Source organism: Clytia hemisphaerica, unplaced genomic scaffold (genome assembly GCF_902728285.1).
Source record: "Clytia hemisphaerica strain Z4C2 unplaced genomic scaffold, Clytia hemisphaerica genome assembly, whole genome shotgun sequence".
NCBI classification, from domain to species: Eukaryota; Metazoa; Cnidaria; class Hydrozoa; order Leptothecata; family Clytiidae; genus Clytia; species Clytia hemisphaerica.
In genome coordinates, this window is record NW_027103300.1 from 356,718 (window position 1) to 383,611 (window position 26,894).

Sequence of the window (26,894 nt, forward strand, 5' to 3'; positions counted from 1 at the left end):
ATAGATACGTGGATATGTAGATACATAGATGTGTAGATATGTAGATGCATAGATACACGGATGCGTAGATATGTAGATACATAGATACATGGATATGTAGATACATAGATGTGTAGATATGTAGATACATAGATACATGGATGCGTAGATGCATAGATACATAGATACATGGATGTGTAGATACATAGATACATAGATACGTGGATATGTAGATACATAGATGTGTAGATATGTAGATGCATAGATACACGGATGCGTAGATACGTAGATACATAGATACATGGATATGTAGATACATAGATGTGTAGATATGTAGATACATAGATACATGGATGCGTTGATATGTAGATACATAGATACATGGATGCGTAGATATGTAGATACATAGATATCAGTCAATAATAGAGACTAGTTTATTTTCCGATACTCGGAGTTTCGTGCCGTTTCAAGCAGTCTTCAGTCAGATTTTAAAAAATTACAAAAACGACATTCGCAATGTCAATCTTCAATTATACAGTTTAGTGTCTTCATTTGTCAAAATTGACGTCATTTCAGTCTTTGCTGTCAAACAAGGCAAGGGTGTGCTTGTTGACATGTCTACATTTTGATATCAGTTCAGATTTTGAGTTCATGATGTCACCGAATTTTGTGGCGATTTCAAGCTTCTCATTTAAACAAAGATTGCATTTCATCGAGGCTCGTTGGAATCCGCCAGTTCGTCTAACGATTTTCCACGATACGGTTGGGTTCTTGTTTTGGCGTTTGAATTTCCAATATTGTTTGGAAAGTTCTGTTTCGTTTTCATACCGCTCGTGATTTTTAAACGACTTCTTGTGGTTGCTGAACCGTTTTTTGAATGTAGTTTCAGCGAGACCGATGTACTTCATTGGAACGGTATCGTCATTAGTATCGTCATCGATCGATATTGTGGCTTCATAAATTGTGTTTTCGGCGAGCATGGACATTTCCATTCAGCGGGCATTGGTTTTTCACGATACAGTTGCAGGTAGGAACATCTTGGTTGTTGGTCGGCTTCGAGGGGTAAATCACTTCGAAAAAAGCGTACGAAATGATTTTGATTTTGATTTTTGATTTTTTTTTTTTTTATTTTTTTTGTTTTTTTTTGATTTTTGATTTTTTTTTTTTGATTTTTTGATTTTTGTGATTTTTTTTTTTTGATTTTTTGATTTTTTTGTGTTTTTTTTGATTTTTTGTGATTTTTTTGTGATTTTTGATTTTTTGTGATTTTGATTTTTTGTGATTTCTTTTTGATTTTGATTTTTTTTGTGATTTTTTTGTGCTTTCTTTTTGATTTTTGATTTTTTTTCTGATTTTTTTGTGATTTTTTTTTGTGCTTTTTGTTTTTTTTTGATTTTTTGTGATTTTTTGATTTTTTTTTTTTTTTGTGATTTTTTTTTTTTGATTTTTTTTTTTTTTCTGTGATTTTTTTTTTGTGATTTTTTTTGATTTTTTTTTTTTTTTTTTTTTTTTTTTTGTGATTTTTTTGTGTTTTTTTGATTTTTTGTGATTTTTTTTTGATTTTTTTTTGATTTTTTTTGTGATTTTTTTGATTTTTTTTGTGATTTTTTTGTGATTTTTTTTTTTTTTGTGATTTTTTTGTGATTTTTTTTGATTTTTGTGATTTTTTTTTTTGATTTTTTTTTTTGATTTTTTTCTGTGATTTTTTTGTGATTTTTTTTGTTTTTTTGATTTTTTTGTGTTTTTTTTTTGATTTTTGATTTTTTTTTTTGATTTTTTGTGATTTTTTTGATTTTTTTGATTTTTTTTGATTTTTTGATTTTTCGTGATTTTTTTTTTTTGATTTTGATTTTTCTGTGATTTTTTTTTTTTTGATTTTTTTGATTTTTTGTGTTTTTTTGTGATTTTTTGATTTTTTGATTTTGTTTTTTTGTGAATTTTTGTGATTTTTCTAGAGAGTGTACGAGATTTTTTTCGAGTAATTTACCCCTCGGTCGGCTTGAGGATACGAATTTTTGTAATTTTTTAAAATCTGACTGAAGACTGCCTGAAACGGCACGAAACTCCGAGTATCGGAAAATAAACTAGTCTCTATTATTGACTGATATATCGCTCTACCGATGGTATAGAGCACTATCTTGAATCGCAAGTCAGATTTGCAAATAGATACATAGATACATAGATACGTGGATACGTAGATGCATAGATTTGTAGATATGAAGATACATAGATACATGGATGCGTAGATATGTAGATATATAGATACATAGATACATGGATATGTAGATACATAGATACATAGATACATAGATGCGTAGATATGTAGATACATAGATACATAGATATATAGATACATACATAGATGTGTAGATATGTAGATATATAGATACATAGATACATAGATACATAGATATCCAATAGATAAAAAGTATAGTATGTATTAGATAAAAGGATAATACATAAAGACCAATGATACGTGGCATTCTATCCGAATTTGGAGATCAGTGATTCGAACGTGTGGTTTTATTCCCTGGTTTCCCAGTGTTTCCCATTGGGCAAGTTCACATGCATTGGACCTGATTGGACGTTCCAAAAGTAGTTTCGGACACTTTCGGACCCATTTTTCTTCGAAACTATTTTCTTCAAGCATGTCAGATGAACCAGATATTAAAGCAGCAACTAAGGTATGAAATTAAACTAATACAATTAAGGTTCCTATTGTGTATTGATAATTTTTTTAGGCTGGTTGTGATGATGATGTATAGCTATATATATCTATATACTCAGCAAAGTTCTTTTATTTTTTATAAAGTGTTATCAAGCTTTTTTTGCCTTAATTTTAGTCAATTCAAAGTTGTGATGTATGGCTACCTTTATGTAAAACTTTCAAGCTGATTTTATTTAGTAATTTGAAGATAAATTTTTTGCATGGCCAGACGATCTCAATCGAACGGAATTGGCGATCAAACCAGTCGAACCAAATCGAGCGCAATCGACTGATTGAAATTCAATTGTCGAACGCAATTGAATCTCAATCGAATTTTTTGCAGAGAGATGCATCTTCGCAATGCTCAAAACATGGCCAAGTTCAATTTTAGAGAAATTTTTTTTTGCAGATTTTCATTGGATTTTTTTCGTTAATTATGCCTTTTTTTTTTTCTAAATAAAACATTATTTATAAGAATGTCCACCATTAAGCATGGTTCAATTTTCAATGAAACTGATTTTGGTACAGGGAACTTTCCGGTTTGTGTAAACCGCAGGTTACAGGTCACAGGTTACAGGTTACAGGTCGGTGATGACAGGTTGACTCTAATCAATGTCATTGCAGAGGAAAATGTTTGGAAAACACAAAGAATTATCAAAAACATAATTCTCAAGCAATTTCATCCATATAAAAACCATTTCAAACATCAAAATTTAACCATGTGCTTTTATCAATCTTTCGCAGTTTGCGCCGTGTATAATGCAGACCAGAAAATATTTGAAACCATATTATACGTATAACAGGTATATTACATATTGTAATGCTTGTAATGTTATATGATGGTTACATATGGGGCCATTCAAAAAGTACGTTCGTCCAAATTTCCCTATTTTCAGACCCCCCTCCCCCCTTGTTTGTCAGCGTTCGTTTTGAAGTACCCCCCCCCTTTGTACGTATCAATATTTTTACCCCCCCCCCCCCCCCCGATTTTTCGATTTCACGATTTCAAGATAATTTGAGAATTTAGACAAGGCAAGTTCAAAGAATATGATTTTAGCGTTATTCTTTAATCTTATCGCACCTTAAGTTTTTGCTCTCTAATTATCTAATAATTGCTAAACAATTATAACATACACAATTGTTTAGGGGATTAACAATTATCTTCGGTTATCGATTCAAAGAAAAAATGTAATTAGGAGATAGATAGAAAAATATTTTTCATAGACTAAGTTAAAAGTCACGCTTGTGACAAGCACCCCCCCCCGCAAAAGCGAACGTACACAGATCGACTTGACCCCCCCTCCCCTCGTTCGTTTTCGTTCGCTTTTTTGCTGACCCCCTCCCCCCCCGTTCGTTTTCGTTCGCATTTTTGCTGACCCCCTCCCCCCCCTCGGCGACGAACGTACTTTTTGAATGGCCCCTATGATAAAACACGTATCGCTCTAAAACTACCTTCTCAGAGAACTCACTGGTGTTTTTCTCTTGTAAGACATGATATTTTGTGATTCTGTCAATATTTTTGTCAAAAATTGTCATTAAGTCATTAAAATAACAATTGAATGATTTAATTAGTTTCATCCTTCTAAAACCACTCTCTTAGGGACCTCACAAGCTTCTGATTGGTGCCGTTTTATATCCATTCACACTATCAACATCACATTCTGTATTATAAATATTTTTCGTGTTTTTGTCTTTTCTTGCATCAGATTTTATGATTCTGTTAATATTTTTGTCAAAAATTGTCATTAAGACATTAAAATAATAATTGAATAATTAATTAGTTCCATCCTTCTAAAACCACTCTCTTAGGGACCTTGCAAGCTTCTGTTTGGTGCCATTTTTTATCCATTCACACCATCTACATCACATTTTGCATGATAAATATTTTTCGTGCTTTTGTCTTGTTAGGCATCATGCTTTATGAGGCCGACCCTAAAAAAAAAAAAGTTTCCGGTCCACCGGCCGGGTGAAATTTTTTTTCGTTGTCACCCGGCCGCATTTTTTTTTCATAAGAACCAATAGATAACAGAGGAAACTTTCTTCTTAAAAAACTTTACTCATTTAAACTCCCAGCTGGCACACAACGTTGTTTCGACGTTTATATAACGTTAAAAAGGCGTTATAAACATTAGATGGACGTTGAAACAATGTTGTGTACCAGCTGGGCTGTTACATCGTTCTCGTTGCTATATAACACTCTTAAAAAAGTTTGTTTGTTTAGCATGACAGCATGCTTTCTGGACATTACGGATCAAATAAACAGTGTTATGCATTTTAAATGAGTGAAGAAAATTTTTCTTTGTCTAGGATAGGAGGATTTCTGAACGTTAAAGATCAAATAGATAGTGTTATGCATATTAAATGAGTGAAGAAAATCTTTCTTTGTCTAGGAGGCTTTCTGAATGTTAAAGATCAAATAAGTATATGTAATCACATGATAACGAGTGCAATTCGAATATAATTGCATGAGTGATTTTTTTGTTATTAATTTTCCGAGTCCGAAAGGACGAGGAAAATTTGAAACAAAAAAATCATGAGTGCAATTTTCGAATTGTACCAGTTATTATGTGATTACGAGCTAATCGCACAATGACTGTCACTACTTTTTCCCAGTTAGGAAAGTAAATTACAGAAATTACACTGAGAGTTTTATCTTTTTCTCTTCTCTTTATATCTTTCTTTTAGTGTTGTTTTTGATTTTCTTTCTCACAAAATAAATTTCGAATGCAATTAAAACGTTCGATGCAAAAAAAATGTAAGAAAAAACATTTAAATCAATTTTGTAAACATTGGCGCGGCATTGGAGAGTGTGATTAACGATTAAATGCTCTCTACAGGATGCAATTAACGATTAAATTGCTCTCTTTGAGGGCGTGCCAAATAAGAAAAAATAACCCATCGTGCGATTAATAGTGTTATGCATTAAATGAGTGAAAAAAAAGAACTTTTTTCTAAAAAATGACGCTTTTTGAAGATGACTTTTTACAAATTTTCTTCATGTCTTTTGAATATGTGAAGCAAATTTAAAGAATTATAGCTCAAAATTTAAGTTGGCCTTTCTTCTTTCTAACGGTGAAAAGATTTTTGTAACAGTTTCTAATTTTTTTGATTAGAAATCATGAAAAGGACCAAAAAAAAATTTTTCCCGGCCGCCCGCATGACTTTTTTTTTCGTCACCCGGTGGACCGGAAACCAAAAAATTTTTAGGGTCGGCCTGATTTTGTCATTATTTTTGTAAGTAAATGTCACTAGGTTGTTATTCTATACAATTGTCATTTTATAATATCTAAATAACATGTATTACTTTTTTGTAATTTAATGCGTTATGTATTGATGTTATGTTATGTATATATTATGATCTTATCATCTTTTTTCCGGTCTGCACTTTGTTGACCTGTGACCTGTAACCTGTAACCTGCGACCTGTTACCTGTGGTTTACACAAACCGGGAACTTTCTAAAAATCGCCAGAACAGCCGAGAATCGGATCTCTTGAATTTCTCGAGTTGTTCTTGTATTATTCTGCATTTTCATACGATTGTTGTCATTTTTCAATTGTTGGCCCAGCGTTAGCGAACGGGCCTTTCAAAAGCAACTGTCTGTTTGTCCGTCCCACTTTCGCTTTCGTTTTTACAAAAACCGTGCTCCTTCTAAATTTTAGACTAGCAAGCATCCGTATTGCGTATTGTATTCAGTGAAGGGAGTGACTCTGTTCATAGTGTCCTCCCCCCCTGGATTCAGGGGGGGAAAGAATTTTTTTTGAAGCCAGGGTGGGGAAAAACGAGGGGGGGATGGAAAATTTTCATTCTAGGCATGGGGGGGGGGGGGGGGGGGACTCACCAAAATCAATTCAAAATTGAAAAACATCTGGTTTTATGAGATGATATAGCATAATGCTTAGTTTTATTAATATTATGGTTTAAAAACAACCATCCTTTCCATTTCTTCTTGAATTAGAACTACCTTAGGGAAAACAATAAGCGTTAAGTTCATCAAATTACAGCTTTTTAATTTTTTGCTTGAGGGGGGGGACAGAGAAATTTTTGGAGGCAGGGTGGGGAAAAATGAGGGGGGGGGGGGATTTGGAAAAATTTTCATTCTAGGCATGGGGGGGAAGAGACCCTGAAGGACACTATGCTGTTGCAAGCGGAGCTGCAGAGTGAAATACAACGATTAGTTACTAGTCTATCTAAGTTATTGTTGTTGTAGATCTCGCGCTCTTTGCATTTTATAGCTCAAAATGGTGGATTAAGTGCAACTCTTTTTTTTTTCTCCTCCTGAAATATCAGACCAACTCCAGACCAACTCTGACATTTTCAGACGCTGTTGTTTCATTGATTGTTGCTGATTACAGATTTATTGATATACAATCGTTATTTTTCGTGATTATTCATCCTTTTACTGTGTTGTTTGCTACTTGCTCATTTGTAAAACAAGAAGAGGTATGTATTTTTTTTGGAATATAAATTTTTCAGATCGAGTAGAATAGGCCACTAAACGTCTAATCCTGACCACCCCTTTCTAATCCAGACCTACCTCTAAAACAAACAATTTTTCCAAATTTAGATGGTATTTTATATTGGTAAAGTAAAGACAGCATTTTCTGTAAATTAGAGGTAGGTCAGGACTGGTCAGGATTAGAAAGGAGGGGTGGTCAGGATTAGACAATCTGACGGTATCAGATTCAAGATTTTTCTGCTATAAAAATGATTCTGTATTGGAAATCCAGTACTTTCAAAGTCTTTTGTCGTCCACCCCCTATAACGGACTACTTAAACTGGAACAGCCCAATGCCCGTTTTCAGACAATGTCAATCGAACGCCGAATCAATCAAACAGAATCGAACGCAATCGAATGATGCGATTAATTCGATTGTCGAATACAATTTAATTGCAATCGAATATTACCCAGGAATTATGCTGTTCGATTATGAGATATAATCGAATCAATTGAGTAGGTGTGCCGCATTTAATTTTTGTGATTTTAGGTGCGCTTTTTAAATAGAGGGTGGCTTTAATAGGGGGCGGCGCTTAATAGAGGGCGGCGCTTAATAGAGGGCGGCGCTTAATAGAGGGAATTCTGTGGTCGCCGCCTTGTCTGATCAAACGCAATCGAACATCATTGTCCATGAATTGAACGAATCAAACGTAATCAACAGTCAATCGAACCAATCGTTAACGCATGTCCCTGGCAACCCCCAGAAATTTCCAGGGCAATATGGGGGTAGACATTAATTGCTCGTTTTTCCTCTTGCCTTTTCTTCCGCTCTACCCCGAAATTGAGCATGACGAAAGAGAGAACGGCCACAATCATTGCCTAGTGAAATTTTGGACAGTCAATTTGGCTGTGTTTGAATAACATATTCTCTTTTACATCTTAGGGGTCTTTGACAAAAGATTTTCAAATTTTTTATCGGTATTTTTGGCCGATTAGGGGGGAGGAGTTCCAACTACATACCGATAAAAAAGCAAGTATTGTGACGAGAATCTTTTTAGCAAATTTCTTTCTGATTTCGTCCACAAACTCCACTGAAATCATGCAATTTCACTTGCTTTCACCTTCGCGCACAAATTCGCAACTTTAAAAGTACAGTTTTGAATTAGCTTTAATAAAAACCTCTTTTTTCATTGGCCAGCGCACTGCCTTTTCTTTTAAAATGTTGGGAATTCACTGGAATTCATTGCGTCTTTTTTAAAACTTTTGGAACTAATTTTCACGGTTTTTCTCAAAAATTATTATTGTAATTTTTATGTGTTACACCAGGATCAACTGTGAAAATTTTAGAATGGAACTACTGTAACCGCAAAAATTTATTCCCGCAAAATGCAATTTTTCTGATTTTTTTACGGACCGTGAGAATTAGTTCCCTTTAAGGTACATAGAATAAACATAGCAGAAATATTATTAGAACAACCTTTCATCTGCTTCAAAATGGTTATAAAATTGGTAAATTTTTAAATTCTTTGATGTTAAATTAATATTTTCTTCCTTTCAGCTTGAAAACCAACTGTGTGGACAACTCCTGATCAGTTGTCATCTCTGTCTTACCCATCATCTTGACTGATTTATTCAGGTTAGTACTTACTGAGATTGAGGGGGAATCGAAAGCATAGGTCTAACTTGACATCATTTTTCATTGCTTGCAGCAGGACTATGTAATAGCGAAGCTGGATGATGAACAAGAACTCTTTAGGAAACTGCATCTTTGTCTTTTCTATTGTTAACTGTTCATAATAGAAACCATCTCTGTACCCTTTATAAGTGTTCTATTTTTAAAACTTTTCGTACAGTAATTCTGCTCAGATTTTAACTGTTTTCATGGAAAAAAGTTCCCAGTAAGTAGATAGTCAAGAGCTTTCTCGTAAATGAAATTTATTTTTATCAGCATCATGTGTCATGAATTTGACTGGCTTTTTTTGATTTTTTTTGAATAACTTTGCATGTAAATATTTTCTTTGACTTATTAATTTCCAATTGATATGATGATGAATAGTATACATCTTTCTAAATTCCTTTTTTATTTCTTTTTACAGATTTCAAGACCAAAGGGTTACTAAACCCCTACTGAAGGGTTTTAAACCCTTCAACCAACCTACCTCAGATTACTTGGCATCACCAGATTACCTGGAACAACCGCAGATTACTCGGCATTACTAGATTACTCGGCATTACTAGATTACTCGGAATTACTAGATTACTCGGAATTACTAGATTACTCGGAATTACTAGATTACTCGGAATTACTGGATTACTCGGAATTACTAGATTACTCGGAATTACTAAATTACTCGGCTAATCAGAACTTGCGACATTATCAGATTACTCAGCTTACTAAATCGACTCAGCTTACTTAACTTACTCGGCATATTCAGCTCACTTAATATTTATGTACTAGTATTGAAATTTAAATAAAGAAATTTGATTAAAAATTGTCATTTTTTCATTTATTTCCAATTTAAAATTTCGAAGGAAATTTTGATGTTTTGAATAACTATGATATCTTTAGATGCTTACCGTGCCTTAATAGGCAATTTTAATGGTACACGGCAACTAAACCTCCGTTCCATATATCGTCATCTAGTTTTAAACTCGCCTATTTCAAGTCAAGGGTTATCCCGATTTTTGAAGCCAGCCCCCTTTTTATTTGCGGCTCTATTATATTTAAGCATAATCCTTACAACTTGCGGTGATATTGAAACGAATCCCGGTCCTGTCACTCTGCGCAAAGTAATTTGGGCATCTTTTAATCAAGGAAACTCCATTTTCGGTCCTCAAGCAGGCACCCAATGTATGTATATGTCCACATCAGCAATAATATATTCTCATTTAAAGCCTCCTACAGATTGGGAAAGGTCTGATCGTGATACTATACTAAGATTAGGAAATAACTTATATAGAGGTCTGGGATACACAAATGAATACATAGATTTAACCGACCTGCCTTCCCAATTAATCATAGAAAACGATTATTGTTGCCCCAGCTAACCCCCGTCTTTGTATTTTTCTTTTTTGATTATGCAACACTGTAGAGTATTGTACGATGACCCCTAACACCTTACTTTTCGCTTTTGCTGGGCCTTCATGCCCAACAGGCTACTTGTCTTATTACATCACTCTTCAGGTAGGTCCATCCAGCATGTAGCTTGTTCTATATTATCCGACTAATATTTCTAAATTTTGACTCAAAAGCATGGAATAATTTCAGATAGCTTGGGATTTCAAATTATGATATTCTTAAGACACAGACTCTCAACTTTGGCATAGTATTTATTCAAGTCATAAAAAAAGTGGTTCAAAAGTATATACACACAGTTGAAATTTTAGAGTTGAAAAATGTTTATAAAATTTATATAGCAAACTTATGAAAAGATTTCGTCAAATTTCACCTTCTCAATACTCTAAAATATCTATTCGCCAACCAATCAAATTTTGCAGTTAACTTATTTTTATTTCCAGTCATTCAAAAAGTAAGACTAAGTAAGTACGTTCCTAAACTGTTTCCATGACGAAATTTCTAAAAAATCTAAACTTTTATAATATAACATTTAGAGAATTCCATATTCACCTGTTTTGTTGCAATTCTGTCACAACGAATACAACATATTCTTTTATCATTACAGTAGCTGAGTTTTTTTCACTATTTTTCCGTTTGCATGAGCCCTAAGAAATCGACTGTTCCCCAATTTTCAAATCGCTTCAAGGCCATTATTTCATTCATATTATATACGTCACATCACGCTATTTATGAACTGGGTACCCAGAGTATTCTGGTTGACGTCCTGGAATAATGGCTGTTCATCAATGAAATTCGAGGATCGAAAATAATTTGCTTAAGGTATGTGTTCACCTTTCTTGACACATTCTCTTTAAATGATCATATCTTTAGAACAACAAATTTTTATACGTCAAAAGTATATATTTTCTGAAAGCCAATAATATTCTCTTTCTAATGGTAAAAGTTTCAGCTGAATTTAAAAAACTGGGCAGGATATAATCAAAATCTTAAGAATTTTAACCTTACCTACTTTAAAGAAGTTAAAGTCACCCATACCATAGCTTTTGAGTTTTGAAAAAATAATTTCGATACTATGTTTCCAATAGGTCGAACTAAAAAAGTGTCTTGGGATTTTTTTTGGAATTGACTTTAACTCTTTAAATCCTAAATTCTGTAAAAATATCGATAAAAAAGTAAATTTAAATGTGATTTTTTCAGTTATCTGTAAATTGAGGAAAAACAACTCAGTTAGAAATAAAATCCTAAGAGACTTTTTAAGTTTGATTTTTTGGGAATCTCATAAAAAAAGAATGAAGTTGATATCTAAATGGGTGACTTTAACTTCGTTAAAAGTAATATGGTGTGGTAAAATTTTGTTTTTTCTAACACCGAAATGATTGCTGTTTATTTGAGTAATCAGTGAAATGTGTCAAAAATATTACTATTCAATAGTGGTGAGAATAAACATCAGCTGAATTCTCTCTTTTGTCTTTGTTGTTTCCGAAAGAGACAATTATTTTAGTAAATAATCCATCATAAGACGAACTTTGTTTTGAAATTTAAATGGCTATAACTCTGGATCAAAAAAAGATTTTAAGATCGCAATTTTACCAAAATGAAATCCAGTAACTTTTCTTCCACTTTGACTGAAAAAAAATTTTTTGACAAGAAATCGGAAAAAAGGTGTACACATACCTTAAAATAACTCTTTTGGCAATTGATTTTTGTAGAAAAACAATCAAAAACAAGGTGTTTTTTCGGTAAGTGTAAACCGCAGGTTACAAGTTGCAGGTTACAGGTCACAGGTTGCAGGTTACAGGTCACAGGTTGCAGGTTACAGGTCACAGGTTACAGGTTAACAAAACACAGACCGGAAAACTGTAACGCACTCGTAACATACAATTCATAACATACAACTCATAACATAAGCTCCTGAAAATATTATATGTAATGGAAATGTAATATCAAAATATGTTAATAATGTTATTTAGAAGACTTAAACGACAAATCATCAACCCCAAGTATTGACAACAAATGGCACTTAAATTATGTAAATAATGATGTTATCTCAAAGTATGAGGTTTTCTACGCCAATTAACAATAAAATATTCTTCATGCATAATAGGATGCTGACGCTGCAAGTGGATATAGATTGACAGGTTTTGAAAACAATAAATACTCCAAGAGAGCTGTTTTAGAGAGATGAAAAAGGTGACGTCATTTATCGAAAATACAAAGCAGGGGATAAAAATATTGAAACATTTATAAAATATAATCCCATTGACGCTATTTTCATCAATTCTTGTTATCATACCCAAGGTGATGCAGGAGATAAAATGAGATATATGACATAGTGTAACCTGCAACCTGTAACCTGCGGTTTACACTTACCGGTGTTTTTTAGCCATTTGAAAGAGTCAAAATCAAAGTTTTCTCTCGCCGGTGCTAACCATGGTTGAGCCTCCTTGGCCACTGTAAACATTTGGTTTTTACTTCTGATTCTTTATTTCTACAGTTGGAAGACTAGAGAGTAAACATTTCTTTTTGTGGTATTGTTCTCGAGAGGGAGATAGGAATTTCACTGGGGAAATAATTCCCCGGCCACCACAAGCGAATAAATTTTATTGCCATCCTCTATTTTTCTTTCACCTACCACTCTAAAAAACCAAACCCATGTAGAGTCATGTCAACTGAGTATCAAAAAACCTTGAAAAGTGCCAAAATTTTTGCCAAAAAACCTTGAAAATCCTGAGAAAAAAATCTGTAGACACCCTGCCTGGTCAACATCCTTTTACAACAATCTTTTGATGTAATCATTACTAAAAATCACTAACTAGCAGTTTGGACCAGTCTAACGAACAGCCCAGACCAACGAGTCTAACGAGCAGTCAGAACCAGTCAAACGATCAAACGATAGGCCACAATGCCTAGAAATTGCCAGGGCTGTTTGAGATGACATTTCTAAAAGGTCTGGAGGCCGATATAAAACAAGAATTCGACAGCTACTAGACCGCTCGTAATACTGAACCAAGAACGGTCTGGTTTTCAGGTACTTTAAATCGCTTGGGAAGTCACATTTAGCAATGTTTCGTTTCTGCTTGTTTTCTGGAGTGAAAATAGTATATCCTGATTAGCAACTTTATGTCTTGAATGTTATATACCATGCCAGAAACCCCACAGTATTTTTGTGTTTTTCGTGTTTCCAGGCAAAATTCTAAAAAAGAATCATTTTAGAATTGTGGACCTTTTTTATTTGATTCTTTATTGATTTTCCATTTTACAGATCCCAGATTGTTTACCTTGTCGTTTAGTTGGAACTGGGGGTGCACTTGGTGGTGCTGTTTACATTGCATACCAATCTACTAAATTTCAAACTACACCTGGAAGAGTTGCTACGCTGTCACTTTCTTCAGGTTTGTTGTGATAATTTTGGATTGGGAATATATTTATTAAGAGCAACTTATATATAAAAGCTTTCATCTGCTTTCATTGAAGTTTTGTAGACAAAAACATTGTTTCTTTTTCTATTTAGCACTGCCCTAAAGATAGGTGCTTATATAAACTCAACACAATTTCCACCAAGCTTTTATTTTGTTAATTTAGTCCTACCTAGACCTTCACGCTTTAAGATTGTAATAAAAAACTACAGCTGCAAATTTAAATAAAACCATACTTTTTTAAAAAAGCAGGGCAGCATCTAGTACTAGAAACAAAAAGTTTATAGTATTTTTATCCAAAAGGAGGCTGTTTTTCACAGTGGTCTTTATGTGAAACATTTTAAAAACTTGGATTGTTTTGGCTATAGTTACATTTGTATCTCTAAAATGATTGTTTATATGGGGATGAAATTTGGCATATAAAGTGTCCTTTATAACAAGTCAAAAGTAGAAGAAAGATGGTTTTTGATACATCAACCTTGTCACAAGTTCTGGGACTATTTCATTTTTCAATCGATCCCTCCTAATTGAAATGAAGATATTTTCAGATTGGAAAGTGCTAGTAAAGTTTTAACTAAATTTAATTTTTTATGCTCTTTCATAAAGGGAGAAAGTATTTACTTTCAGACATTTTCTCAAAATTTGGCTAAAACTGAAAATTTTAAATCCAATTAATCTGGTTACCAATTGATGGATGTGTTTAGCATAATTTTAATGATTTGAAAGCAAATTTTAAATTTCTTTTTCTATTGATTCAGCACTCGTTGTTCTTGGATTTTGGCGTTGGAATAAGTAAAAAATCTACAGGTATTATAAAATAATGTTTATGGTTTGGGGTTCATCTTTAGTGGTTGAATGTTTATGGTTAACCTTAGCTTTAGTACATTTTGATGAAATTATAATTGATAGGGCATTGTTCTTCAATCTTCAATTTATCTTACGTTTTCTCTTTTAGCAAAATGCTTAGTAGGGTCAAGATTATTCAAAAACAACAATTTGTGTCATTGTTTGACCTACCATGTAGAAGATGTCTCAGTAATAAAGTTTCAGAAAATCAAATCAATAAAAGAATTACATTAAGAAATGAAGATACTTCACAAAAAACACCTTTAGTTTGTCTTTTTGGCTGGGGAAATGGAAAGAAAGAACACATTCAAAAGTATAGTGAAATTTATGAAAACAAAGGACACACAACAATGATTGTGACTACTACACTGCTCAACTCACTATTCCGGATAAGCACTGCTGGTGCAAGGGAAAGCAAAGATGTCCAGAAAGTCTTGGGAAAGGAATGCAGCATCAATAAACATAGAGAGATAATATTCCACTCTTTTAGTAATGGGGGCTGTGCTATTAGTCACCTCACAACCAGATCTATTTTGAAGACAAATCTAATGGGTAACATTAAAGGACATGTTTTTGATAGTTGCCCAATCATACCGAATTTGGAGAGTTCTTATGCAGTGGAAAGAGCTTTTTCCCAACTTGTTGAAATTCCAGCATTGAAGCCAACAATCAAAGTGATCTCTAAACTCATGGTTAAAGCAGTAGTACACAGTAATAAAGATGTGAAAGATTTCATGAAAGAAATGACTGAATGTACAATCAAAACACCTCAATTGTTTCTGTTTTCAAAGAGTGATAAGTTGGCACCTTATCAAGATATTCTTGATTTCATTGAGAAAAGGAAATCCCTTGGAATCGACACAACTTTTATGTTATGGGATAAGTCTAATCACTGTGCTCACTTGAGAGAAAATACTGAAAAATATAAAGAAGAGATTGATAGTTTTGTTGATAAATGCACCACTCAATTGTAAATAGCATATTTCAAAGAATCTAGAATTATTTTTTACAATTTTTTTATCTCAAAGGACTTATACACGAATTTTTTTAACTATTTCCTCAAGCTGTATCTTTAAATTTTGATTGGTCAAATAATGATGTCATTCTTCTAAATACATTTCATCATTTCATTTCATTACTGATTATTAACCTTTAAGTTTTCTTTTTGATTTCAGTGCAATCACTATAAAAACATGAATATAGAAAATTATAAAAGCTGGGATGTTCCGAGTCAAATGAGACTGTTGGAGAACCTTCTACAACAAAGCAAACCAGAAGTTAAGTATCGTTTCCAACAGAAAGTGTTGGAGTTTACGCGTTATAATATCATAGAGAACTTACCAATTGAGGTAGCGGAACAAATATTTCTTTACTGCAATTTACAGACATTACTAGATTGTCGGAAAGTATCACGTTCATGGCTTCTCAAGGTAAATAATTCAACAAGACTTTGGTCACCATTACTCTCTAAACATTGTATCAATATCAAAAACTTCAATAGCAGTCCATTATTATGTCAAAGTCGGAAATATTTCACCTCACTTCCACCACCAAACAAAGATGAACAAAATAAGAATCTTCAAATAATTGGTGAAAGTATGTTTTCAATGTTCAGAGATGTTTCTGTGACTGATGAAGAACCAGAAGTTAACACGAGTGGATACTGTGACGCATCTCATTTCATCATGGGAAAGAAAATCATCACTAGTATGGCAAACCAAGCATCTTTTCAACATATCGTAGACCATGATTTTCGTGGTGGTAATATTGTGATGGCTATGAATGAAGAAATCTTGGCATATGGTAAGAACATTATTCACTCCTTGTTCGAGTATTCATGATTATGAATAATAATAATAATGAATTGTCAAATACAGAAAAATAAATACCAAAATGCAGTAGACTATGCTTTTCATAAAAAAACTATTAAATGAACCATACATAATCTCAAGGATGGAAATCGAAAGCATAATCTACAAAAAAGGAGAACTTTTTTATTATTTCTAATGGTTATTCTCAAGGGCATTCTAATAGATTGAGATCTGAAAAAAACTTTTTGGTCAGAAAAGTCTTAAAAAGATAAGTTTGAAGAAATAGAGTTCTTTTTATACAGGTGTCGATTGTCCACTCTCTTCCATTCTAAATAAATTTGGAAAGCTCATAAAGTTTTTTCACAAAGTGAGGACTCCTTTTCGTTCACATTCGAAGCACAAATTTTGCAAACCACTTGATTGATTAGTCTAATTACACTGACCATGAAAGGGAGTCATGGAAGAGTGGTCTAAGGCATCATTTCATCATACCAAGGAAGGACAAATCCACAATAATCCAATGTTCCATTCAGTTCATTTCATAGCTGGCTGGCTGGCTGTAAAACCTAAAAATAATTTAAAGACTGTCTAAAAGTCCTAGATTACTGGACTATGGCTATACATGTGAAATATATCGCCTAAAAGATAAATTTACTTTTACCCAACTTTTCAAATTTTACTGGTTGTTAAGAATCAAAGGGTTTTAAGATTTGCACTAACTTATTGTTCAATGCTCAACTGTGCTCGTTGTTGTCTTCTTATGTTGGTTTTATTCAGCAGCAGTTTTATAAAATTATCACTTGCCCATTACTTTATTTTTTTAGCCTGTGAAGACCGTCACATTGTTGTCAAATATGCAGACTTTCCAAATAAAAAGATCAGTGTATTTGAGGCCCATACATGCGCTGACCTCAAGATTCATGGAAATGTTTTGATATCTGGTGGGTATGATTGCACCATTTGTGTGTGGGACTGGAGGACGGGTGAACGACTTTGGTGTTTTGAGGGCTCCATCAAGCCAGGTATATCTTTATTTTGACTGTGACCATCAGATTATTTCTTTATCTCTCTCGAAAAGTGACTTTGCTTTAAGTGTGCACTAATCTTTGTTTTGCTTGCCGTTTTTCAGCGAGTGCTTCAATTCTAATATACCGTTGAAAAGATAATTCAAAGCACTGATTCCTTTAACCCTGACAAAACATTTTAGAAAAATAAAAGAAGAATGAACTTTTCCAACCTTTGATTGGTTTGATGCCAGAAATTTCTTTTTTGGTACATACGTTAATTCAAAAGGGGCCTAAGTCCATGTTTATGAAATTTGAGATCTTTAGTTTTTCTTTTAAAATCTCTGGCTCATTTACTCTCTTTTGATGTACATAACAAGTAGTTTTTAAAGTTTAAAAGGCTGAAAACTTCATACTGAAGCTCTGATAAAAGTGATGTTTAATTCAAAAGAGGCTTAAGTCCATCATCTTTTTAGGGCCTAAGTCCACCAAAATAGTTTTGTTATTAAGTCCAATTGAATTGCAAATGGGTCCCAGTCCATGCATCCTAAAATATTTAATTGAGTTTTTCTTTATTATACTGAGATTGTCTTTTCTCTTTATCTTGAATCTGGGTGCAAGTGGTTTTGTTTTGGTGTGTCATATGTGCATGTTTTCAACTTTTAAAGAAAGAAATTAACCCTCGCACATTTTTAAATTCATGTTTAATTCAAAAAAGGCCTAAGTCCACTCTGCAAGATTAACTAAGTTGCACCTGTTATGTACAAAAATATCTACTTTCCAAAAAGTAGAGCCTTTTTATTAAAAAAACAAGTAGAAACTATGGCTTTCAGAAAATATTTACTTCAAAGCTTTACCATTAAAAATGGTTTCCGAATAAAGGAAAAACTTTAATTGCAATTTTCTCAAAATGGGCTTAGGCCCCTTTTGAATTAACGTAGCGAGTGATACTTAGACAGGTACGAGCCGGGAAGTATCTTATCCATTTGGTGGACTAACTTTCTTGGGGTTTTTCTTGTTCCTTATGGTAATAAGAATATTTTAAGCTTCTGGGCCACCTGGATTTCTCACCTGGGTATCCATAATGGTGGATTTTCGGTCATCTGACCCCCGTAGGCAAAACTGAAAATTCCTCCATCCCAAATATAGGCTTATTATATATCAATCGATCGGAAATTTGATACTGATTAATTTTGAGATACAAAGTTAGGTCTGAAAACTTTCCAATCTCGGGATATAAATCACTTTCGTTTTCTCAGGTTTGGCTGCAGTTGTAGGCGGGCTTTTATGGAGTGATGCAATTCTTTTATTCATATCTCAAGAAATATGCTTTTAAACATATCAAAACTTTATGTGCTGTTAGAAAAGAGATTAAAAATTGTATTTGCAAATTTTCAATAAGTTTTCAGTAAAAATGTATACAATTTCCTTACCTTACCCTTTTCTCTCAAAATTGGCCTTTTTGTCTGAAATGAATGAGTGAAATGATTCTTAATAAGGTTTAGAGCCACTCGATTTTTGGACCTACCTCCGGGTGCCCCGGTGGAGGTCCTATAAATTAACCCATGTCCGTTCGTCCGTTCGTTCGTCCGTTCGTCCGTCCGTCTGTTACCAGCTTTTCTCAGGATTGGCTCATTAGTTTTTTCTGATTTTTTGCAAAATGATGCAAAATGGCAATGCCCAGAACGTGACGGAGCCCGATTTTTGAGAAAAAATTTATTTGGGCAAATTTGGGCCAAAAACTACCTAAAAATAGGGTTTTTTGGACTTTGTGCAAAATCCTGTCATTACTTTTTCCTGACTTTTTGTACAAAGATGGAGGGCAAAATTCTCTAAAGAATGGCTGAAGAGGTTTTTCCCGGAAAATTCTTATTCGCCTTAAAAAACGGATTTTCGTATTTTGGGGGAAATTCCCTTTAACCAAATAAGAAAATATAGCTTTTAACAATGTTGACTCATTATTTTTTTCTGATTTTTTGCACAATGATGCAAAATGGCAAGTGCAAAATCCTGTCATTACTTTTTTCTGATTTTTTGTACAAAGATGGAGGGCAAGATTCTTTAAAGAATGGCTGAAGTGGTTTTTCCCGGAAAATTCTTTTTCGCCTTAAAAAACGGATTTTCGTATTTTGGGGAAATTCCCTTTAACCAAATAAGAAAATATAGCTTTTCTCAAAGTTGACTCATTATTTTTTTCTGATTTTTTGCACAATGATGCAAAATGGTAATGCCTAAAATGTGACGGAGCCAGATTTTCGAAAAAAAAATAATTTGGGCAAATTTGGGCCAAAAACTGCCTAAAATAGGGTTTTTTGGACTTTGTGCAAAATCCTGTTATTACTTTTTTCTGATTTTTTGTACAAAGATGGAGGGCAAGATTCTCTAAAGAATGACTGAAGTGGTTTTTCCCGGGAAATTCTTATTCGCCTTAAAAGACGGATTTTCGTATTTTGGGGAAATTCCCTTTAACCAAATAAGAAAATATAGCTTTTCTCAATGTTGACTCATAATTTCTTTCTGATTTTTTGCACAATGATGCAAAATGGCAATGCCCAAAATGTGACGGAGCCAGATTTTTAAGGAAAATTATTTTGGGCAAATTTGGGTAAAAAACAGCTTAAAAGGTTTTTTGGGCCTGAATGGTTCAAGTGATTTTCGTATTTGGGGAAATTCCTTTTTACCATTTTACATTATTCAAAACATTCAACATTATTCAACGCTTTATTTTTCCATTCTGAATTTTTGTACAATTATTGTCACTTTTTTCTTATTTTCATCTGATGTTAATCATTAGGTAGGTCCATTCAGCATGTTGCTTGTTTATATTATACTAAGAGAGGTACTTGGGGGAATATATAAAGGGCTGAATGTGTCTGGTCAGCACTTTATAAGCATGTTTTTTTGGTAATATTTGATCCCAAAAACGGTGAAATTTCCAAGCTATTACTCAAAGATTTGACAAAGTCTCTCATTGTATCTCGACATTAAACAAAGTTGAACCTTACTCCTTAGTTTGACAAAGAAAGAGAATGCAAAAAATTGAGAATACATGTAAATCGTTGTGTGTATTTTACAGACCAGAATTAAGTGCTTCTAAGTTGTTATATTGCCCTAAAATGTTTAGACTTACCACAAAAAAACCCGAGCTGGAGAATTTTACTGAGTATAATCCGTCAAAATCCTTTAATTACTATATCTTTATTTATTCATGCATGTAACGAGAACTGCGTAGTTACCAAAGCATCATATTTTGATGAAATTAGTCTGGCTTTGAGCCCACTAAGCCTGGATAGCCTTGTATGCGCGAGGCGTCAGACTTTGAATTATTTTCCTAAAAAAGAACGAAGCCCCAAAGTTTTTATTTCTTGCATGGTTGTTAGACACTAGCACAGATTTGTCGCACAGTCGCTGAACGGCTTATAGAGTTTCTGTCCACCCAACAACCCTCACGTGGTATGGGTTAGTCCTAGAAAAGTAGCATTTACTTTTCATTAAGTGAAACACAGCAGCGAGTTGGAGTTAGTCCTGATCTTCTAGACGACAGTGTGTATTTGAAGTGAGCTTCGTTGCCGCCTGTATTTTAAAATTGGTATAAAAAATCCGACAATATTCCGTCCCAATGCTATTTCTTTGAATTACAGGTAAAATGATTGATAGATAGCTTGATAGCTTGAAAATCTATACTTTAATCGTAGAAATTGTAGCGAGACTAATTTTAGCGTATATTAGCGAGTCAGGAAAATCTTGATTTTTTTGGATTTATTTTAGCGAATCACGATTTCAAATAATTTCGTGTAGATAAATTTTAGCGAATACTCGTCGGACAAAAATTTTGCATGGATTAATTTTGGCGGGGCAATGATTTTGGAGAAAAAATTAATGCACGAGATGTTTCCCTGAACTGAAAAAAGTTTCATCCTTTTCAATGCATTCACATGTCTTTGTAACACATTTCTTGACTAAGGACGGATAAACTTGGAAATTTTCTCCCCCATCCCCGGTTACTAGTTTTTGAAAAATTATGAAAATGATAAAAAATGAAAGAAAAACATACTGAATTTATTTTAGCGTATCAGCTTTTCGAAAAATTTCGCGCAGATAAATTTTAGCGATCTGTCGATTCAGAGTGTTTTAGCGAGATTTATTTTAGCAAAAATAGGGAAAACTCGCTAAAACGCTAAAATTAGTCTCGCTAAAATTTATACGATTAAAGTATATTAATACGCTAAAACGTGTATGTTTACAACGTTTTGTAAAAAGTTTTCGAAAATCTAACAAAGCTCTACAAAGCCTCCTCTTCATGGCGTTGAACTTTTTTCTCCTTTCTTTTATAAAATCAAAATCTTATCATCAATCGGCAGCTATCTTTCTTCCGTTAAGGTTTTTTAGATGTATACGACGCTGCGACGCTGCGCATACGGCTAGTTACTCTTTAAAGTCACAAAATGATTATTTTCAAATTTTTTATACGCTGAAATGGAGAATTTCAACTGCGTGTATACTTTTGAATCACTTTTGTCATTCCAATTAGTTTTTTTATTGATTTGAAAAAAAAGTATGCCAAAGTTAAGAGCCTGTGTCAATTAAGAATATCATAATTTGAATCCTATACTCTCGATCCTATATGCTCAATATTATTTTCATATTTTTGAGTCAAAATTTAGAAATATTAGTCGGAGTTTTGGTAAATGACGATGATTTCGCATCAGTTATCTTTGTTATGATATAGATAAAAGACTTGAGAAAAGTAGAACAACAGAGACTTTTGTCGAAGTTTTGACGTTGTTAGCAAGATATTCCCAAGGTAAATCATCAAAATTTATTGTTTCATTCTATGTTTTAACGAGGCGGCGACGAAGGTAGCAGTGCTTTCTACGAAAATACGAAGTAATCATGAACAAATCTTTAGTTGAAGGCTCATTACCACAAGATTGGAAGGTGGCACATGCCACACCTATCTACAAAAACAAGGGACCTCAGAATTTGGCAGTCAATTATCGACCTGTTAGTTTGACATCAGTAGTGTGCAAATTAATGGAATCCATACTGAGGAAACACATCGTGAGGAAACACATCGTGAAGCACCTTTCTGATCATAATCTTCTATCGAACAAACAATATGGCTTCATTAAAAACCATTCAACCGTGACACAGTTTTTGTACTATCTGGATAAATGTTATGAGAGCATCTCTAAATGAAACTTTGTTGATAGTATCTACTTCGATTTTGCTAAGGCTTTCGACGCTGTAACCCACCGTCGACTATGCAAGAAACTATCAGCATATGGCATCAACGGTTCAATCTTAAAATGGATAACGTCATTTCTAACAGGTCGAACTCAATCAGTAAAAGTGAACCAGTCCTTCTCGACTACAGACCCTGTAGTGAGTGGTATTCCACAGGGTAGTGTACTGGGACCAATACTGTTCGTGCTATACATCAATGATCTTCCTGAAAAGGTCATCTCATTGATCCTACTGTTTGCTGATGATACCAAAATCTTCAAAGAAGTCAATTGCATCGAAGACTCTGTTTCCCTTCAGAATGATATAGACACACTTGTAGAATGTCGAAAGACTGGCTATTACTATTCCATCCTGAAAAGAGTCACGTTCTGACGCTAGGAAAGTTTGGAAACATCAAACATGCTCATCCATATTCCCTAGATGGACGCCAATTGGAACACGTCTTTGAAGAAAAAGATCTTGGAATCCTCATTGACTCAGAACTTACATTTGAAGAACACATTGCAAAGCAAGTCAAAAAAGCAAACGCGATACTTGGCATAATCAATCGAGGATTTGTAAACATGAGTACAAGTACATTTAAAACATTGTATTGTGCGTTTGTTCGCCCGCATCTGGAGTACGCTCAGTCAGTATGGTCTCCGTTTCTACGTAAACACGTAAATCTGATAGAAGGAGTACAAAGACGGGCAACAAAACTTTTTCAAAAATGTCGTAATATGTCTTATGAAGAACGATTGCGTGAATTAGATCTTCATACGCTCGAGTTTAGAAGACACTTTTGTGACATGGTCCAACTTTACAAGCACATCAACTATTACGAAAAAGGTACCATCCCAAACAAGATAGCCCGTCGAACGCGACCAAACAGAAGGCACAACTTTGAGATGATTCCAAACTTTGGAAGCGATGGACTCCGTGGTGTACAAACGAATTCCTTCTTTTATCGAACTATACCAACCTGGAATAAATTGCCAAAAGATGTCGCTGAGGCAAAGACAGTCAAAGTCTTCAAAGAAAGACTCAACACTGCATGGAGTAAACACCCGAAAAGATTCAACACAAGACAATTGTAAAATACGTATAATCACGATCAGTTCCAGAGGCCCTCGTGCGCCTAGAACTTTGTTACATTATAATAATATAATTTCTGTAGTAATCCAAAGCGTTTTAGGACAAGACAAGCTCCTAGAAGCACTTAAATCTTGTCTGTAAAATACACACTGAAACGATTTACACTATTCATAATTCTTTGCATTAGTCAATCTAAAGAACAGAAGGTTCTTGTTTAATGTTAAGATGCAATGAGAGAATTTTTCATTAATTGTTTGGAAATTTCACCGTTTTCGGGATCATGTCTTACCGTAAATCATACTTATAAAGTGCTGACCGGACACATTTAGCCCTTTTGTTGCTAAGTACCCCTCTGAGTGAGATTACAAAGAAGTGATAGGCCCTAAACTCTATTGGGAAACTTTTCACTCCTTCATGTCAGAGAAAAAGGCCAATTTTGAGAGAAAAAGATATTTTTTTGACGCTAAGGAAATTGTACTCTGGTCTGTAAAATACACATTTTTACTGAAAACTTGTTGAAAATTTGCACAAACAATTTTTAATGCCTTTTCTAGGAGCACATAAAGTTTTGATATGTTTAAAAGCATATTTCTTGAGATATGACTAAAAGAATTACCTCACTCCATGCAAGGACACTTGTATAGCGCTATACAAGTGTCCTTGCTCCATGAAAGCCCACCTACAACTGCATCCAAACCTGAGAAAACGAAAGTGATTTATATTCCGAGATAGGAAAATTTTCAGACCTAACTTTGTATCTTAAAATTAATCAGTATCAAATTTCCGATCGATTGATATATAATAAGCCTATATTTGGGTTGGAAAAATTATCAGTTTTGCTTACGGGGGTCACATGACCAAAAATCCGCCATTATGGATACCCGGGTGAGAAATCCAGGTGGCCCAGAAGCTTAAAATTTTCTTATTACTATTAGGAACAAGAAAAACCCCAAGAAAGTTAGTCCACCAAATGGATAAGATACTTCCCGGCTCGTACCTGTCTAACTTTGAAGCATCCTGATTTCGGATATACAATTATTTTCCCTCTACTAAGTTATATTAATATCTCTTCTTCAGTTTGTAGCTTGGATGTGATTGATGACATCATCTTCTCTTCGGATGGATCATCTGTCATTAGTTGGTCCATGGGCGATAGTTGTATGTTAAAGAAGTCTCAATGTTTCCCTGATGAACGTGTCATGGAGCTAATCCTGATAAACACATCCAAAAGTGATTCTTTAAGTTCAATATACTCCAAACCTATTCTAGCTACAAGGACAAATAGAAAGTTGAAGGTGAGTGATGTAGTGTTTCGTAAATACTGAACCGCTTCCTAGACAAACCGATCATTTCAAAAACACACACAAATCTTGAGCATTAGATAACAGAGAGGTTGGGTTGTTGATTGTAGCGTGCAAACCTCTTCCATCTCAGACGGATTTCCGTCTCATATCGAGGTAGAAAAAGAGGCCTTTCCTTCTTCAAACTTATTAACAAATTTCTTCAAAATTTAAGTAGAACTTTGCTTAATTTTTTCTTTAGTTCATTCGCTCCTGAGATAAAATTAAAAAACTTTGATTTTACCACTGTTGTAGTTATAACAAGATTGACCATTGTTGTTGCCTTGATATATGTTCTTTTGTCATCTGCAATTCTGGATCATTTTTTCTCAATTTCAGCTCTGGCTTTGTAATACAGATGATGGGTCCATATCGTTTCTCTCGAACCTGGAATTTGAATCAAACATCAACTACTTTCAACCTTTCATGAAATCACATAAAGACACTATCGCCTGTTCTTCAGAACACGGACTTCTAGTGTGGAGTCTCATCGACTTCAATTTAACCAGAAGCATTACATTTGAACATTGCAAAGGCTGCCAAGCAAGTCGCATGAGTAACCTGTCAACAGATCTGAACTGTCGATTCATACTATTATATTACTCGGACATTTTCCTCTTACATTTCGCTGTTCATAAGAACTTTTTTCAATTGATGGGTTACAAACCAGACAGCCCTGTCTTGGTGAATTGGAAATATCCGTCCCATGGAAAATGGCCCTGGTCAAACCGGAAACCTGGTATGGCAGCTATTGTATTGAACTTGGATGATGGGGTGTGTATGTCCACGCGTATTGCGATGTTCGTAGGAACACAAGAGAAACGTATTTATTGTACATTTTTTGATGCATCAGATCTTGATTATGGTTTTGAACCGAATTTTGGTATGCTTGAGTAAGTTTTATTAATTCTTTATATCATACCGGGTGACCCACGAAAAAGTTCAGACGTTTCCCGACGTCTTGAGGCCGAACAAATGTCCCAAAGTGCTTGGAGTTTTGATATTTAGAAAGTAGATATCCTATCTTAAAATTTGAGCCATCACTTTTTAAATTTGACCAACTTGTTCTCTACTTATGAGCTTTGAAAGTCAAAATTCACTTTTCGAAAAGTGTTAAAAAACACGTAAAAAAGAGGTATTAAATTCATGCAATCAATTAGAAAATCACTTACAAATTGACTTATTTAATAAAAACACCTTTGAAAGTAATTTTTGTTTAAAACAAGACTAGTTTTTATAAAAATTGGCGCTTTCATAGATTTTTTTCAAAAACTGTATATCAAAAACGTCTAAAAATACCAAATTTGATACCCCTTTTTTACGTGTTTTTTACACTTTCCGTACTGTAAAGTGAATTTTGACTTTAAAAGCTCATAAGCAGAGAACAAGTTGGTCAAATTTAAAAAGTGATGGCTCAAATTTTAAGTTAGGATATCTTCTTTCTAAATATCAAAACTCCAAGCACTTTGGGACATTTATTTGGCCTCAAGACGTCGGGAAACGTCTGAACTTTTTCGTGGGTCACGCGGTACATTTAGAATTTTCAATTTTTTATCAGGGCACACAATGAGGTCAAATTTTTAGATTCATTCAATATTATTCTTGAAAAATTTTAAATGTGGCTGTGGGTGCAAAGGATCTGAGGAAAGCAAAGTGTCTGATACAATTTAAGAAATTAATCCATAAAAAGCGTAGGAAAATCAACCTCACTACAACGTACACAAATGCTGTTTGGAAGACTCCCAGTTTTGTCATTTAGACGTTTCAACTTCTGTTTGATTCAGTTTGATATTATCAGTTTGCTCCTTGATATTATTTCTTACCTTACGCATTCCAAGATCTTGATTCAGTTTGCTCATTGATATTATTTCTTACCTTACGCGTTCCAAGATCTTGATTCAGTTTGTTCATTGATATTATTTCTTACCTTACGCATTCTAACATCTTGATCCAGT

General features: G+C 33.9%; 2 protein-coding genes across 3 annotated transcripts; both read left to right on the plus strand.

Annotated features, from left to right (window-relative positions):
- Nucleotides 1-2,461: 2,461 nt before the first annotated feature.
- LOC136811456 (transmembrane protein 53-B-like) lies at nucleotides 2,462-15,578 on the plus strand. Of its 2 annotated transcripts, XM_067068068.1 has the most exons (4): nucleotides 2,463-2,663; nucleotides 13,464-13,593; nucleotides 14,376-14,424; nucleotides 14,573-15,578. In XM_067068068.1, exon 4 carries the CDS (start codon nucleotides 14,577-14,579, stop codon nucleotides 15,435-15,437), a length of 861 nt encoding a protein of 286 aa, XP_066924169.1. In that variant the 5' UTR covers nucleotides 2,463-2,663; nucleotides 13,464-13,593; nucleotides 14,376-14,424; nucleotides 14,573-14,576; the 3' UTR covers nucleotides 15,438-15,578. The 2 variants fall into 2 exon arrangements, with proteins under 2 accessions (XP_066924177.1, XP_066924169.1); XM_067068076.1 differs by lacking the exon at nucleotides 14,376-14,424 and having other exon boundaries at nucleotides 2,462-2,663.
- A 64-nt stretch (nucleotides 15,579-15,642) lies between these two features.
- LOC136811470 (uncharacterized) lies at nucleotides 15,643-25,855 on the plus strand. Its single transcript, XM_067068089.1, has 4 exons — nucleotides 15,643-16,266; nucleotides 17,099-17,296; nucleotides 24,677-24,894; nucleotides 25,279-25,855. The coding sequence occupies exons 1-4, from the start codon at nucleotides 15,657-15,659 to the stop codon at nucleotides 25,834-25,836; spliced, it is 1,584 nt and encodes a 527-aa protein (XP_066924190.1). The 5' UTR covers nucleotides 15,643-15,656; the 3' UTR covers nucleotides 25,837-25,855.
- Nucleotides 25,856-26,894: the final 1,039 nt, after the last annotated feature.